Genomic DNA, 17700 nt, shown 5'->3' with positions numbered 1-17700 from the left:
ATTTACACAAAGACTGTCCCCTACCATGCCTTTTCATTCTAAAAGACTAAAGTAGCCTGCTTACCTCCTTCAAATTCTCTTAATGCTACTGTTACTTCCTATCTGCAGCCTGCTCATGCTGTCTGGGGGGAAAATTTACCACAAAAGGAAAATACCTGAGAATATTTCTGTGTAACCTGATGTCTTTGGCTTCTTGTTTCCCTCTGATGAGACCAAGGCTTCTGGGCTGGTTGCTTTGTCCTCTTGAGCTGCAGTTCCCCCAACTCCTGCTTTGGTGAGAGTAGACAATTAAGGTGGGATTTGCCACAACTATAATGCAAAACAGTCTCTGTGACAGAGGGCCCTCTTCACAAAAGGTAGTGCCAGTAAACCCTGCTCCCTGTTCTCCTTTCACCATCAAGTGAAGCACCAAATTAAATAAATTGGGTGAAAACACTGAAGCTAATTTAGCAAGAATACTTTTTTGCCCTAGGCTGGGGAGGGGTTAGGTTTGGGATGACCCCAATTTTTTGAAAGAGTAACAGTACAAATAACATTAATTTTGTTCTCAATGACTCTTCTGTGCCTTCAGTGCAGTTGGGTACAAAGTTTCAGACTAGATGCAGAAAGCAAAGAGGTGATACAAGAACTACAGGGCACAATTTTAATAACAATACTTTTTAAATTCTTTTCAGTACGAACACTAAAAAAATGCTAAATAAATCAACTAAATCAACTTTAGACTTTCAGGGCTAGTTCAATGTAGACAAGTTGCTGATTACACTGAATCTAAAAGGTTTCAGGGGAATTTTTGTAAATCTTCTCTTCCTCCTTGTCTACCCTGTTCCCATGTCAGTTCTTTTGAGTATCCTGGTTCTAATAAAGCTGTTCTGCAAATTTTAAGCTTAAAATTTTTGAGTAAATGTCCACTTTATTTCCAGGCAGGTCATATTTTTCAGCTGAAAATTGCAATCTCTGGAACGTGCACATGACTTTTAGGTTTTATGTACTAGCTACTATATTAACCTTAAATTTCTAGTGATACTTCTGAAATGCAAGAATTGCTGCCTGTTTGGCTGCAGTCTCTTCTTGCGGAGCAAACAGTTTGCAGTGGGACAGCTACAGCAGCAGAACTGTTGCCTATCAAATACCTCATGGCTTAACGCTTCTCTGTGCCATGCAGAAAACCACTGAGAAAAGTTAGCCTAAGCTTGCATTTGGAAAGTGCGGGGATTTCATCTCTGCTGCCATAAGGGATACTTAGTAATAGCTGTTGAAAATGCTAATTCTTCATCTTCAGCTGTTTAAAAATCACACATTCGAGCCTGTTTAGTGTGGTGTCACGGTTTGTGAAGTTCAGTTGCGATATTGAGCACAAAAATAGAGCCTCAAGAGCTAAAGAAAGTTCAGCAGATGCAACACATTGAAGTCTTCTCTGAGTTCATTGTTGCAGTACTTGGAATATTCCATTTGCTAGCTAATCATGCTGTATTTACTTCATGTAATACATGGGGATAGTCTTGAACAGAATATATTGAGATTTGATGTTTTGAGAACATCAAAATGAAGGAGGGAGATGTGCCTCAGACATGCTGTCTTCAATGGAGCTCCCTGAATTGTGCAGTAACACACACTTCTTCCTCGTCCTCATCACTCTTCCAATGAAACTAAGTCTGTCTTTCAGTGGTTTGGGCTTCCAAGCTGCTTTCCCATTTTTCTACTTCCTTCTTCCTTGCCTTCTGGCAAGAAAAGCAAAGAACCCCATAACTGCATTTATGAAAGTGAGAAAAGGAGAACATGAATTCATGAGGCCAGTGCTGCCAATTCTGAGTGTGAGGGACTCAGGCTTTAGTGTTTCACTGTGACACAGCACACAGTGCGTGCCAAAGAGCCACTGGGGCTCACTTGATGAAAACAGCAACGCAGCTGAGGCCTGAAGCCCCCTTATTGCAGTAGCTGGCATTTACTCAACTGCTTCAAAGAACTCCAGTCACAGTTTTGGAAATTATTTTAACATGGGGGCAAGAAGTGGCGACTGTCATACAGCTATACTGTGTACACTGCCATCTCCTCTAGTGAGGGGGCTTTCTCTGTTGGTATTGCTTTTTGGTCACTATGGAGGGTGTCTTGGAGGAGATGTAATGAGGTAGAAAAGCAGATCACTCATCACTAATCTGCTTCCACTGTTGTCCCTCTCTGTGCCTGGCTGTCTGGAGATGTTAGATGCTCAGCATCTAACCATGGAGTTGCTTCTCTGGCACCATGTCCTGCCTTTAGCTCTGCTCCTGCCAATCCAGCAGAGGCTGTGGCAGGGTGCAAAAGACTTCTTTTTCTGGAAAACTGTCAGGTGGAGCACATAACCATACAGCTGTATACCTGGAATGGGATTTCCATCACATCACAGCCACTTACTGTTATTGGCATTAAACCCTATTGTTACTTACAGTAATTGTTGTTTTAATCCCCTCTTTAAAGGAAAAATACTGTACTGGAAGGTTAGTGTGATAAAAAGGGTGAGGAACACCTGCTGTACTTCTGTGAAGAATAGCATAATATAATGCTTTAAGTATTTTCAAGATACCAACTGCTATGCTGTTGTCCAGTTTTCATTCCTTCTCTGTCACATGACCTTAAAATTCCCTAGCTTTGCTGTAGTTTCACTTTTCCTTAACCTCTCATTAAAAAAAAAAGTAAATTGGCCTCAATAAGTTAGGCTCTAAATGGCAAGCTAACCTTTATCATTCATGCATTGTTGATATGTATTTCCTGGAGAGGAAATACATATACACATGTACATATATACATTATGTATATATGTATATTATACATATTATATATTATATTATATTATATTATATTATATTATATTATATTATATTAATATTTATTATAGTATAATAAATAAATAAATATAATATTATTAATAATATTAAATAAATAAAATAATATTATTATATTTATACTATTATAAATATTATATTATATTATATTATATTATATTATATTATATTATATTATATTATATTATATACATATACACATTACATATACACATGTTTTTGTGGCTCCTTGAAAAGCAGTCTGTCCTCAAGACAGTTGTCTTCAGTACTAACATCTGTATTCATAATCTAGCAATGCTGCATGAAGGCATTCTAAAGACTCACAAGAGAAGGGCTACAAAATAGCCTTAGATGCTACTGAACATCCTAAAAGACCTGACAGCTGCTTCTATCTCGGTTAAGTCCTGTCTCTGTCAGACCACAGTATAGCCTAGACATATGCTTTGTGGCTTTGGAGTTATTCAGCCAGTTGTGAAATATTATCAAGGAAGAAAACAAAACAAGAAGGAAATTTCCTTCAGAAGAGATGATGCCAGCTTCTGTAATGTAATCTAATTTATAATGTACTAGTGTGAAAAAAGATAGTGAAGGCACTGGGAAATTATAAGCAGTAACAGCAAATGTTCCTGACTACACCTACCTGCTCAGTCCTGTAGTCTGGGATGCTGCCAACAGAGCCGTGTTAGACTCACCCCAGTCCCAGGCAGAAGCTGGGGCACACCCATGGTGATACCTCATTTGTTTTAGAGGAAATGCCCACGCCTTGGGGAATCACAGGACTTGCCCTACTCATTTGCCTCCCAAGCCAATTCCTGCAGCCAAGCATTGTTTTTGACAGTGGCAGGTCTGTATGATCCTGCCTAGTGACACCATGTATTCCCCTGGACTGTGCTTTCTTACTGGGAGAAGCACAGGGCCTGCTGGTAGACACTCAGCAGGGAGCATGGCCCAGCTGCTTTGGTCTGGCCCATACTTCTGCATCTGCCTGGTTAAGGGGGTGTCCTGGCAGAGCTAAAAGCAGCCCCAGCCTCATGGGGCTCTGTAGCACATTCCCACTACACTGTGTGGTTCCCAAAGAGAAGCAGTATCTGACAGACTGACCTGTTCCTTAAGCAGGGAATCTGTTTCTCTACAGCTAACCTTAAGCAAGCAAATCTCCTCTTTTTCAGCCTGTAGCAATCTTCCATTTCCTTGAATTTAAACAAGTATAATCGAACTTGGCTACAAAGGACCATAATAGCTCTGTGGGTAATACATCAATAATATAGAAGCAAACATAACACACCTTTGCTTACATATAAAAGGTTCAATCTACTCTTAGTAGGCCACTTTTAAAAGCTGACCTGGGCAAAGGTATGGGAGTATATTAGAAGAGGCTTGGCGACATAAGTATTTTCTCTCAATGACAACAAGGAATGTCTTCAAAGACAATGATTCTTCTCCTGTACTCAGCATTGGTGAGGCCACACTTCGAGTGCTCTGTCCAGTTCTGGGCCTCTCAATTCAGGAAGGACAGTGAGGTGTTGAAGTGTGTCCAGAGATGGGCAGCTGAGCCGGTGAAGGTCTGGGGCACGAGTCCTGTGAGGGAGCTGGGGTTGTTTAGCCTGGAGAAAAGGAGGTTCAGGGGTGACCTTGCTGATATCTGGAACTGCCTGAAAGGAGGTTGTAGCAAGATGGGGGTCAGGATCTTCTCTCAGACAACTCATGACAGGACAAGAGGACATAGCCTCAAGCAGCACCCAGGGAAGGTTTGGATTGGACATTAGGAGGAATTTCTTCACAGAAAGAGTGATTAGACACTGGAATGGACTGCCCAAGGAGGTGGCAGAGTCACTGTCCCTGGAGGTATTTAAGGCAAGACTAAATGTGGCACTCACTGCCATGGTCTGGTTGACACTGTGCTGGTGTTTGGTCATAGGCTGGACTCGATGATCTCAGAGGGTTTTTCCAACCTAATTGGTTATGTGAATGTAACCAGGCAAAGCTTTGGCTTAAACCCCCTCTTTTGATACCGCAATCTCGTGTGACAAGTGAATACTCGTGTAAACTTTACTTACCAAGCCCCGGCTGGCGAACTGAGCCAGGCCGGGCGTGAGGGGGCCCCGCGGTCCGGGCCGTCCCTCACGCTCCCGCCCGCGGCCGCTAGGGGGAGGAGGGCGCCGCCGGCAGCGCCTTTGTCCCGCCGGGACCAACGGCCGGTGCAACCGCCGCCCCCCGGGGCCCCCGGGCTCCCCGGGGCCTCTCGCCCTTCCCGCTCCCGTCCCGCCCGCCGCCCTTTTCCCTTCGGTTTTTCCCAGCTGACAGCCGGCTGCCCGGCCACAGAGAACGGCATCAACCAGACCACGGAACCGGAGGCATCTTCCAACCTCCCGACCACTTTCTTGAACTGTTTCCCAGCTGGGAGCCGACGGCCCCGCCCGGCCACGGGGCACGGCTCCGCCTACAACCAGACCAAGGAACCGGAGGCGAAGACGCCCTGCCCGCCTCCCTTTTGCTTTCGGTTTATTCCAGCTGGGAGCCGGCGCCCCGGCCCGGCCATGGACGGCAACGTCTACAACGAGACCACGGAACCGGAGGCGAGGACGCCCCGCCGCCTCCCCTTGGGCTGCACCCTGCGGCACCTGCGGGGATGGCGGCTGCCAGTCAAGGTGGTCCAGACGGTGAGTGCCTCCTCCCCTCGCCGTGCGAGACGTGCCGGGCCTGGCGCGGAGGGAGCCCCCCTGGCAGGATGGCTGCCCCCCGGGCCGGGGAGAGACTTACACTCTCCCGGGGCTGAGCCCGGCGGGGCGGGGGTGCCCCAGTCTGGGATGGAAACGAGTGTGTTGTGGTGACCTTCGGCTTAGGACGGTCCCCTGCCGCTTAAAAATTAAACTCCTCGGTGAACCAGGGCAGGCTGAGGAGATGGCCGCGCGCAGGCTTCGAGGGAATGGATTCTGCCTGTCGGGAAGGTGTCCTGACTTAGGACGTGGCATGGAGTCACTAAAGTTGTGCAGACCTGTAAATCAGGTGGAAAGCTGGCGTGGTGCCTTATAATGCTAGTTCAGAGTGGTTTATGGTGGGGAACTGGTGGGAGTGTTCCTTCCTCTTGTCCGAGCTGCAGGAGTAGGTGCCGACACCGGATGGTGCCGGCGTCGTGCGCCCGAGGCTCGGTGCTGCAGCCGCCGTGGTCCAGCTGCCTCCTGACCTTAAACACCACCCACCCTGGCTCAAAATGAGAGGGAAGCCTCACAGGAAATGTAGCGCTTTCTTCTGAGGGCCGGATTGTATGAAAAAAGGAGGAAGAAGCCTTTGGTTGAGCCTCACCGTAGGGCAGTAGAACTGGGAAGGGCATTGCTGGGTAATGAGCTCTAGTCTAGACCTTCCTCTCTTGCAGCTCCTGTAGCTCATTCTAAGTCTGTTAGTCTGTGCTGTCCATGCTAAAATTAAGAAGCCTATTTCTCCCATGATTTGTGGTAGAAAATTGCACCAGAAACCTGTAATCATGGTGGCCTATTGCATGAGACATCATGTCAGGCAGCCCTGGGCTCACCAGGAAATAAAAGGCTTATTTTCTGTCTTTTATACATATTGTTGCTCCTGAATCAAGTGGTTGGGCTCCTGCTGCAAGGTCCTGTTCAGTGTTTGGTGGTGGGCTCTTCACAAATGTACCAGTGTGACTGCTGATAAGGATGTGAGGAGCATCACTCTTATGTACTAGCAGGAAATGAGTGAAACCCGTGGTGGTAAAGGGCAGCTGACTGCAAATGTGTGTCAGCCTGCATTTTGCAGCCAACACAGTGGCTTTTTAATCAGATGTGTCATGTTCACAGGAATTGTAGGTGATTTCCAACCCTTTCTCGTTACTTCACCATTGCAGAAAAGAGGACATTTGGGTTTTAAGCTTCATCTCACACACAGTCAAAACCCTCAACCAGAAATGTAATATTCTTAAGTGTTTGTAAAGTGGTAACGCTGCCAAAAATAAAGTTTTCTAAGAGTGTTTAAAAAAAATCACAGCCAAGAATGCTTTAAATAAATATAATGGAACATAAACTTTTAATTCATCTACTGGAGATTATTAAAGCAAGATCTGCTGGGTTCTGCTCCCTGACAAGCAGAACGTTTATACGAATAGGTTCATTGACTAAAATAAAATAAGTGATTATGTAGGCAAATCTACTGATGTACCAAAGCCTTAAACTGTTTAATTATTTAAACTGCTTTCTAAGTAGAAAAAAAGAAAATTTATTATTATCCTAGGCAGGATGAATAGCTGCTTGACATGTTCTTAAAAAAGCAACAGTTTGTGGCCTGAACCTGTTAGTCAGTGAGAGGAAAAAGAAAATGGAGTTATAGTTGTTCACCCTTCTAATTTCCAACATTTTTCCCTCCTTTTTTGTAACCTTTATCAAAATGCAGAGGTCTGAGTCAAGACACTTTAAACAAGCCCCGGAAAGTCCTGAAGGTGGAAGCCTCCGTCTCTCTCTGCAGTAAAAGGTCCCAGTTCTGGGAAAGAGTTGATTTTGGAAATGTCAGTGATGGTCATTACCTTTTGGCTTTGTGTTACAGCAGTGGTTGTTACTGGGATTGTGCCCTGATAATTGCTCCCAAGGACTGCTAAACAGGGTGTTGCAGTCAGAAAGTGGGCTCTGTTCATTGTAGAGGTGATCAAGGGTTTTATAAAACACCCTGAAATCACCTGCAGAAAACTGGCTTCTAGACCTAAGAAATACTTTTCTTCAGATAAATAATGGCATGCTCTGTAACCTTAGCCAGTTCTTTTGATCAAATGAAACAAGGAAAATGTCACTGCTAAAAGTCACAAATGTGAGTGCCAAAAGGATGCTGGGAGGCACGTTATTGCACAGGTTTCTAGAATGTTGTTGTTTTGTGGTTTGGTTTTGTTTGTTTTTTTTTTTTTTTTTAATAGGTGGAATGCTTTTGTTAGTCCATGACTGGTTCAAATTCAGCACAAAGGTAAATGGCACAATGTGTATTGTGCCAAGATTGAGCTAGAAACAAATTCTTACTTAAAGCAGGACAAGTTGTCATCGACTATTGTTTAACTTGATTCAAAATGCGGTAGCTGGAAAGGAAAACTGTAATTCAGGCTTAAAAATCAGCTCCTTTTTGAACTTTTAATGTCCTGTAGTAGCCTGAATTGTGCAACAGAGATTTTGTACAGGGAATCCCAGTATCTCCCAGATGCCAAGCATCTTCACAGGATTGTTGGCAAGTTCATTGATCTGCTTTATTTTTGTAGCAATTCATTTGTTAAATTTTTTGTAGCAATTCACTTGTTAAATCTTATTAAAATTGATATTTGTTTAGAAGCTTCCAACAGTAATGTCAGTATCAATGAATAATTTTTTGCTGGTAAGAGACAGATGAAGATGTTTAATTTCTGGTGTCTATACAGACAGGACAAATAAAAAAATACAGAACAACTGCTTCTCCAACAATGCTTTTGGTGTTGAAAACTTTCATTTTTTGGTGGTAGTAGGACAACAGAGGAATACTTTTTTTTCCTGGAAGTGATATCAAAGAGCAAGTAAAGAAATCCAAGCAGAGCTCTCTGGCATCTTATAAATGTGCTGCTGATACATTAACTTAATCGAAGCACTTATTCAAAGTTCTTCAAGCCAACTTTTTTTAAATTGATGTACTCTATTTTATTACTCAGCTTATTAATAAAAAAATTGAATATCGACAAGTCCCACACAGGATTGTACTTGGTAAATCTCAGTTATTTGACACTGAACCCTTTATAACTGCTCTTTGAGTGGGATGTTTTTCAACTTGTACACTCAGTGGAGAAGCTTTTTTCAGCTATTTAGATCATATTATTGTTATCTGGACATATACTTTCTTTTAAGGACAAGTTTATTTTCTTTCTGCTCTGTTTCAGCCCAAGTGAAAGTGATGACTTTCCATTTCCAGTGCTTAGAAAAAGAGATAAGTTTTCATGTACAGTGCTATCTCACAGCTGACCTTGTGAAAAATGTGAAATTGAAAATTCATTGGATGCAGCTATAAGCCCATCTTTAGGAAAAAAAAAAAAAGAAAACCAACGAAAAAAACCCCAAAACCCAAAACATAAAAACTGGAAAGTCAGAGTTTAAAACATTCCTGGACTGATATTGTAGTTCACTGGTTTAGATGCAAGGGCTGCTGAGAAGTTTGTGTTGCCAGCCACTGTGGGAGAGAAAGGAGCATGTGAAGGCCTGATAGTAATATTGATGTTTCCCAGCTCCTGTTCTTTCCCTTTCTGAGCTCCTGTTTATATTGTTGCATTTCCAAAATGTGGTTCTCTGAAGTGCTCTTCTGAGACCTGGCTTAGTAAGGGGAATTTACACTTCCTACTGCTAAATTGTTGTTCTTGTTTTTACTGTGAGAAAACTGAAACTAAAGACTGGTGGTTATTTTCCAAGAAAAATTTTGAATCTTAAATTTAGATTTTTTTTTTTTTAAACAAAGAACTGTCAACCTCTTTATTGCCTACATACTCTTATTAAAAATACGTTTGTCATTCTCATATCAGTCTCAGTTCTATGACCCAGTCTGATTCCTGCTCATGGTTTCATTTTAATTTGGTGAACTCCTTACTACGAAGATCTGTAAAGCTATGCCAAGTTTATGAGATGAAGGAAATGGTGCTATTCATGGGATGAAGGAACTGGCAAGAAGTGGCCAAAATAAGCGAAATTTATTTTTTAAATAAAGCAATATTCTTTCTTGTACAATAAAATAGTAGAAAATCCAGCAGCAGGGATATGGTGACTGTATAGGAAGAAAGTCACGTTCTTTTCTCAAAACACACTCTGGCAGGAAGGTGAAGACCTCTGCATAGATTAAACATTGTCCAACATGCTTGAACACAGTGTAAGGTTTCAGTTCCTACAAGAGCAGTTGAGCTTCTGTCATTACTGGGTCACAAGCATGTGAGTGTTGGGTTCATGGACTTTCTCTGAAGTTTTATCAAGTGAGGTAACATCAGCTGTGAACTTTAAGGGAGGTAGTTGAGTGTGTCAGGGCTGTCCAGTTTCCCCCACTGCCCTGAACCCAACTACATACAGAACTGAGTGCAGCTGTATGTAGTGAGCAGCAGCACTTTGCAGGATGTGTGTTCTCCATGCTGCCTCGGCTGCGTCAAACTGGCAGGTGTGCAAAACCACAAAACAGGAATCTTGTCTGTCTAATCAAGAAGCCTCTGTTTGGCTGTGTGCTCAGCTTACCTGAGTGTACTTTATGGACCACCTTTAACAACCAAGTGTAAACCATGTCATTGTATAATTATTTCTGTCTGTAAGGAAATAGTGCGGCACTTCCCCAAACTCTTCGTAGATTGAGAATTTTTGTCACAGCTAGCTTTATTAATCTTCCTATCAGAGATGTCTGTTTGTTGAAGATGTTAGAGACTTGATCCAACTCAAGCCTGTTATTTGTTTGCAGATTTTCTCTTTTGTGGCTGTAGTTTGTGAAGAACTTGTGGAAGAATGCATCACTTGTAGTGGACTTTACTTCTTTGAATTCATAAGCTGCAGTGCCTTTCTTTTGAGCCTGCTGATTCTGTGTGTGTATTGCACTGATTTGTATGAATCACTGGGGGAAGATAAAGTGCAGAAACTGGTAAGAAAACTTTTTTTGTTTTGAAAAACAAACCTTTTCTTCTAAGTGCAAAAAGTCTGCTGTCGAGTAAAAAGCCTATGCAAAATGAATCTCCTTTTCTTTTCCATGTAAAGGGTAGATTAAAGTATTTTGTAGCTTAAAAATGCCAACTTTGAGAGTTTATATTGACATATTTGTCAAAGCTGGCTACCTGCAGGATTTTAGGACTTGTGTGGAAGAGTCTTTCCACATTAATGCTGCTAATACTACAGCATAGCTATTGCAGATCTGGACGCACATGGAATACAGTTTACCAGCAGCATGATGCTTGCAATTAAAAAAAAATAATTTATATGTTTACCCTATCTGTTTCCCTACTGGGTGTAAACTACCTCCTTTTTGGCAATAATCATAGCTTCTTACAGTTTATGGCTTCATACTTCAGATGATCCAGCAGTGCAAGAAAGTTGCTCTGTAAAGTCAGTAGGATCGTTATTCCATCTCACAAGTGTCCCTTCCTGTGTGCCTTCAGAGCAAACAGTGGTGTCTTTATGGGAAGGTACAGATAAGGGAGTGTAGTAAAACGTTTGAATGAGCACATTTACTTATGGTTTTCTGATTTCTTAAATGTTTTATATAAGGAACATAGCTACCATGGTTGTCCTGAGCTTGAATTTGATGGTGAAAAAAGGTTAGATAAAACTAATTAAATACTTAAAAAATACAAAAAAAAAAAAAAAGGCAGACACCTTTAAATAGCTGATAATGCTGTTTAAATAGCTGATAATGTTGAATGTCATTTGGAATTTAGTTGTCAAATGTATTTTCTGAAGCTTCCACTAGCATCAAAGTATCAAAACATAAATTCACAACTCATCTGTTGTTATGATGTTTGTTCTTTTTAGGTAACCCATCTACAGTTAAATTATATATATATATTTTTATATATATTTGCAGAATTTTTGGGCTGTGCTGGTCATAGGTGCCTGTTTTCTGTTAGCATCAATACTGTTTTCTGCAACCTGCTCTGACCCTGATGAAATTGCTGCATGTGTAAGTCTTAAAATGGCAAGATTTACTTTGTATTTATCTGGTATATTATTTTCTCTGCCCTCTAAACGTCACTCAATTTGCAGAGAAGAAACTAGGCAGGGAATTGAGCTCCATGCATTGTGATGTTTCAGGAGGAATTAGCTATTTCAGATCTTCCAGAAACTTACCATAGGAAATTCAAAGAGCTGGCATTCCTCAGGGTTGCTGGAAAGTTGTGTGTGCCCTTGCAGCTTCCCACCTTTTGCCTGCTTCCTCGGATTTGCATTATTTCCTGTCATCTCTTGCTGTTTAACATTGTCATCTCTTGAAGCTTGTCCAGTTCTGTGATACACTGCTTCTGAAATTTCTGTTTTTCCTCAATTGTCTTTTCATAATGTTACCCCGCCACAAAGTCATCAAGAAATCCTGTCTTTTGCTTTTACAGAGCACATGTGGGCAACACTGACTTGCACAATTACAATAAGAGCAGCAGATTCCTCAGTGACAGAAATAGTAGAGCAACAGGGCATTCATCTCCTAAGGAACACTCAGGAGGCTCAGGGCAAGGCACTAAAGGGGCTTTTGGGATGCTGTCGATGTCAAAATTCCCTAGTCATTTGAATACTTCTTTTGAGTAACCTCGGAATTGTGAACATGTGAGTTTAAAAGATCAAATTCTTGAATGAGAAGAAATTATGTGGAAAAGAAAGCAAGATAATTCTGTTCCATGGCAGCATCAGCTATTAGAGATACACACTTTTGTATAGTCATCTTATGTGATGTAGATCTATTTAGACCTAATAGTTGGAGCATAAATTATGTGTCAGCTTTGCTTTTTTTGGTACAGGAAAATTAAAAACTACTGTGATTTAATACTCATTAATGTCAAATTACTTTGGTCCAAACCAGTTGTGTGAAATTTAGGTAGAGTTAGAATAATGCATATGTTTCTTTTCTTGTTTGAAAAAAGCTGCCTTCTCTTTACCACCTCTCATCTTTCCATGACTGGTAACAAAATGTCATTCACAAAATGTCATTTCATTCTCCCTTGCTGACCCAGGCTCTGCAGATCTTGTCTTCCTTCATCATCTGTGTGTTATTCTTCATTTACTCTCATCAATTATCCTCTCTTGGATAAATAGTCTGCTACATGCTATGCTATTTTAATAACTGATTTTGGCAATGCAACTAATTTTTAACTAAAGTTTTGCTATTAAAGGTTGATTAGAACACAGTATAAGGTTCACACTTGATTCAAAGAATGACAACTGTAAAAACTTCCACAATGAATGTGCTAGAATTATGATTTCTGATCTATGTCTAATTTAAATGAAACTATTGATTTAAGGAGGACTGTAATCTCAATAAGTGTTATTAATGTGTATAAAATGGTACAGTGAATCTTTCCAAACAGTGTTAGAATAAATACTATTACTGTTTATGCATTTTGAAATCACATATTTCTGTCCTTTTCGCAGGTATTTGGATTTTTTGCAACTTCTGCATTTGCAGCTGAATTTGGTATAGAGCTCTGTCTCAGGCGAAAACAAAAACAGAACATCGATGGACGCCCTGAAAAGCCTGGTAACACTCTGAGTGCCACAGAAAATCAGCCACTGAATAAACAACGATAACTTCCTGAATTTTTTTTTTTTTTAAAATTTTTTTTTTTAATTGGAGCAAACTAAAATGAACTTTCAGTGCACTGTAGGTAACAACTTCTGTTTCTTTCTTCTAGTCGATTTTGTACACATTTCTCATCACAAATTTTTATGTATTCTTGGTCAGGTAATGGTATTTTGGGCATCATGTTCTAAGGTACCTGGTCCTGCCACCTGCTGGGATGACAGGCACTAAAAAACCTTGGGTCTAAACAGAATAACTTCAGGACAGTAGTGTGCTGATTTGATTTTGACAGAGATGACTACTAAAGGTTAATGTCTGAGGCATAAATTCTGAGCTATAACCTAAAGATACGTCCTGGTTAAATAGACCAGATGTTTTTGTTGCGAGTTAAAAATTAGGACAGCAGAATTCATTTTTGCACTTGGTGAAACTGAATGCAAAAGGGATACCTAACTGGAATTTACAGGAATCTTTATCCTTAAGTAAGGGTTTTTGGGTTGTTTTTTATTATTCCTGTGTCTCAGTTCTGTCTGTGGAGATCAGTTTAATGGTATAGTGACTGTAGGGAGTTTATGGGGAAGGTAATGTAAGTGGTATATTGAGGAGACAGTTTTGCACCCCATGATTGTCAAAATTTGGACTTGTATGCCAGAATGTTCTTTCAGATGGTTTCAAAAGCTGTAACATTTGCAGGAAGAAACTTGAAAAGCCAGCAGTGGGAGGAATAAGATAAAGAATAAATGTTTTACATGAAGCAGCCCCAGAAGCAGCAATCTGAATGTGAATGGAAAAAACCTTAGAGCATGTTGGTTCTACCCTGGTGAATATTACTTGCAAGGTTAATGCCATATGCAGCTTGTTTATGTATAGATAATGCTAAGTTTTGCCAGAATGGTTTTAAACCTCACCATTTTCTGTGTTTATGGATATGGCAGTAGCTTGAGACTCCTTGCTGCTGACTAAATCTGTTGGTAAACAGGTAAATGAGCACTTGTCCCCTTGATTTGTTTTGCAAGCAACAGTCTGTAGGACTGCAAGGAAAACTACTGATGGGACACGTATCAGAAAAGTGACGATGTGTCCGACCAGATGTTGATTGCTGTAAAAGAAATGAAGTGCTGAAAAAGCATTTTTCTGATGTCTGAGGTAAAAGCAAGACTGCTGTGCCTCTCTTAAGAGGAAAGCTTTCAAAAGCTGAGCAAATTACTGTAAGCCAGGAGATGTTCCAAAATACCAAAGCAAATGAGAAAAACCTGATTGAGTGCTTGAGACATTTGCTGTGTCTCCCAAGCATTAAGTGCATTTCACCGATATCCCAACCTGGTGTGTTCCCAGTCCTGTAACCTAATGTGGCAGCATTGAGACCAAGCCCTCCAGAAACTGCCTGAGCTGTGTTTAGGAAAGGAAGAGGAAGCTGTTTTAAGACAAAAGACTGTAATAGCAAGTCAAAATTGGTTTTTTTTCCCCATTGCTGCCACTTTCTGATGAGTGTGATTTTGTGATGTTCTGTCTCTCTATGGCCTGAGACTTAAGCCTAACACTACACTTTGCTTGGAGGATGCCAAATTCTGCTGGGTGGTGTGAAGCACCAAGTTAAAGCCACAGTTTGGTTTTAGAACTATGCATAGAAGAGATACTTTCCCTCATAGAATTTTCTATGTTGTAAAGAAGAAATGCTCTTTGGCTGGCTTTTTTTTTTTTTTCTTGTATTTATTAGTGTCTGTTTGCACTAAAATCTGATTTCAGTCAGTGCTTGCTGTAGCTGTCTCTGATAACTGGGTAGATTAGAGATGTTTGGTTTACAAGCAGTGTTACTAGTGATACAAAATATCCATAATGAGAAATATCTCCTCTATGATCTGTAATATCTTACTCTGGGGACCATGCCCATATAAGTAACATTCCAACAGTCTTGTTTTGGTTTCTTTTTATTGCCTAGAGTCCTGCTGAATTTTTTTTCACACCAAAATGTCTATAGTCTTTAAATCTTCATCTGTAATTGTTAGCTGTAAATACAGTGTAAGAGCAACACTGTGCTGCTAAGTGTTTATTAAGCAATGCAGCACCATGAAAGGACTTTTATCTTGAGGTAATTTCTCCTGTTATTTTTCTCAGCCTGAAGATGAGTTAATGGAAGTCTGGGTTTTGGTTGTTTTTTTTTTTTTTTCTATAGGCTTTTCCCCACCTAAGTGATGTGTTACTGATATCCATTCTTGGAAATACAGAAAGGATCTGTAAAGTCATCTCCTGGCCTTGGCAGTTTATCTGGCCATAGTCTGTCACATAGTAGTTAAATATAGGAGCAAGTCACAGAATGGTTATAGGTTTAAGGCAGTTGCCTAAAATGTTGCTTCCAAACCAGTTATTGGCTAACATGCATGATAGTGCTGTTAATCCTTGCACCTCATAAGGTGTTTTTGCTCTGTTTTAAAATAGTTGAGAAGCAGATTTGCGTGTGTGTATGTGCTGTTTTCTGCTTCTGTGAGGTTATTTTTTTAAACTGCTTTATCAGCTTCCAATATCCTAGCTTTCCTTATCACTCCTAGGTCCTCTGCCCTCCCAGTCTAGGGGGGGGAGAGGCTTCTTTGCTGCAGTGACTGAGCAGACTTGTCTGCAGTCTTGACATGCCCCTTTGATGCCTCTGCTGTCAGGTGCTGGCTTTAAATGTCTGTCTCTTAATTAGACTGATCCTAGAGAATGCTGTTGGAGCTGGATTAAATGTCTGGTTCTGTAGGAGCTCTCTGTGTATGCTGGATGCCTCTTACCCCTCGTGCTCTGTCAACAAAGCCCTTTGCTTGTTACCCAAACTGCTTCTGATGAAATCAGCCAACCTTATTTAAACCACCTATTTAAATTGCTTCCATTAAGGTGGCTGATTTTGGCTTAAGCAGATTAAGGATTGTTCAGGAGAGCAATAGGAGCTCTGGCAGAAGTGCTGTTAGATACAACTGCCTCAAATTTCTTCTGTTGGCAAAGTGAACATCTCTGTACATCATAACTGGTAGTAAAGCCTGTTGGAAAGAAGCAGCTGGCCCATTACATCTGTCTGGGGATTGTCTTCTCCATTCTTCACCACAGTGCTTGGCAGTGGTGTTGGAGCCTGCTCGGACACTCAGCTTTGGTGTTTTCCAGCTGAACCTGTCAAGGTTAAGGCTCTGCAGCCACTTTCAAGGCTTTTTTGCAGTGCCTTGAGAATCAGTGGAGAGGATTTTTCAAGATACGTCTGAACTTGTCTGGCTGGACTGTGAATTTCTGCTCTGAAGATCTGTACTGGGCATTGTGAGTGTTGATTTTTGTGTTTGATGTTTAGCTCACGGTAAAATCACAGTGCTGCCAGTGCCTTTTGGTTCTGAGTATGGGAAGGAATTGTACCCTGTGCTTGAAAAGAGCAGGGAAGGGTTGTGGTCTGTTACAGGTGAGCTCTATCTTTGCACCTTCCAACCTGAAAGAGCAGTGAACGATCTCACGAAATTCTCAGAGCTCAGCACAAGATGGTTTCGCATAATGGCTGTCGTGGTGATCCTCGTTCAGATTTGTGCAATAAAATACCAAGCTTTCTACACGTCAGGGAAATTCTTAGTGAAAATTTTCAAAGGTTCTATAAAATTGTAGCAAATAAAGATGCTGATAGTGCCTTTAGGATAGAAATTAATCTTTTTTTTTAGTGTATTGGTGTAAACATAACCAGCTCTCTGGATATTAAATTTTATGCTGAACAGAGCTATATGTCACTTTTGATACCATAAAGAATTTAAGTGATTTTTAATTATTATTAAAGCAGGGTGATAATACATGAATTTATATATATAAAGCAAGAATTTTATAGTTTCCAGTGTTGCCTTGAATTTCCATCTAAATAATTCTTTAATGCTTGAATATTTTTTTATCATCCTAAACCTGTGATCTTTTTTAACACATTATGTTTTCTTGATCTAAGGAACTTTATAAAATATTTGTAATCATTTTTTTAAATAAAGGTTTAGTAAATAAGTGTTCCTTGTTTTTGCTGCTGTGATTTGGTGTTGCTATGTACTTCTCCCAAAACTGGCCATAGGAAATAACATCATTCTTTTGTTCCTGGTTTGGAGGAAAGAGCTTGCATTGTGTTTGCCTGTTCCTGGGGAAGAGGGTCCAACTGGCTGGATATTCTCACTAAAAGTTCCCAGGAAAAAAAGATCTAATAAGGTCAGTATTGCCCCTGACCACAGGGTCCAGCCTAAGTAGTTTGCAGTAGCTTTTATGTGTGGTCTGTAAGTTCCTGTGAGAAGCATAATCAGGTGCTGCTTCCTATGGTCTTGATTACATGGAACTGAAAAAATAAAGGAGCAGACGTGCTAAAGGAAGGAGCACAACCTAGCAAAAGGTGTTGAGAGCAAATAATTTATTCTGGTGTAGAAAAATGGAGGTCACTGACCTCCTTGGTTGAGGGAGAGCTGCTTGATCTTTAAAAAATTGTTTGGCTGATTGTCAGTGGTAAGGGGTGAGGAAAAGGAAGCAAACCTGCATGTTTTGCTTTTTGGCAGGGGAGCACATTTTGTTTCATAATCCTACAGATTACTTATTACCTGGTGGTTGTCTTGTACACAGAAGGAGAATGATGCTTCCCTCATTGCTGGCACAGAAACTGGAATGCCAC

General features: G+C 40.8%; 1 protein-coding gene across 1 annotated transcript; it reads left to right on the top strand.

Moving 5' to 3' along the window:
• The first annotated feature begins 5006 nt into the window (after positions 1–5006).
• On the top strand, positions 5007–17054 carry CMTM6 (CKLF like MARVEL transmembrane domain containing 6). The gene is made up of 4 exons (XM_059846897.1): positions 5007–5479; positions 10251–10427; positions 11364–11459; positions 12917–17054. The coding sequence occupies exons 1-4, from the start codon at positions 5357–5359 to the stop codon at positions 13070–13072; spliced, it is 552 nt and encodes a 183-aa protein (XP_059702880.1). The 5' UTR covers positions 5007–5356; the 3' UTR covers positions 13073–17054.
• Positions 17055–17700: the final 646 nt, after the last annotated feature.

This window comes from Haemorhous mexicanus, chromosome 1, assembly GCF_027477595.1.
Source record: "Haemorhous mexicanus isolate bHaeMex1 chromosome 1, bHaeMex1.pri, whole genome shotgun sequence".
NCBI classification, from domain to species: Eukaryota; Metazoa; Chordata; class Aves; order Passeriformes; family Fringillidae; genus Haemorhous; species Haemorhous mexicanus.
Note: the sequence above shows the minus strand (reverse complement) of the source record. Positions and strands in the feature narration are given on the sequence as shown.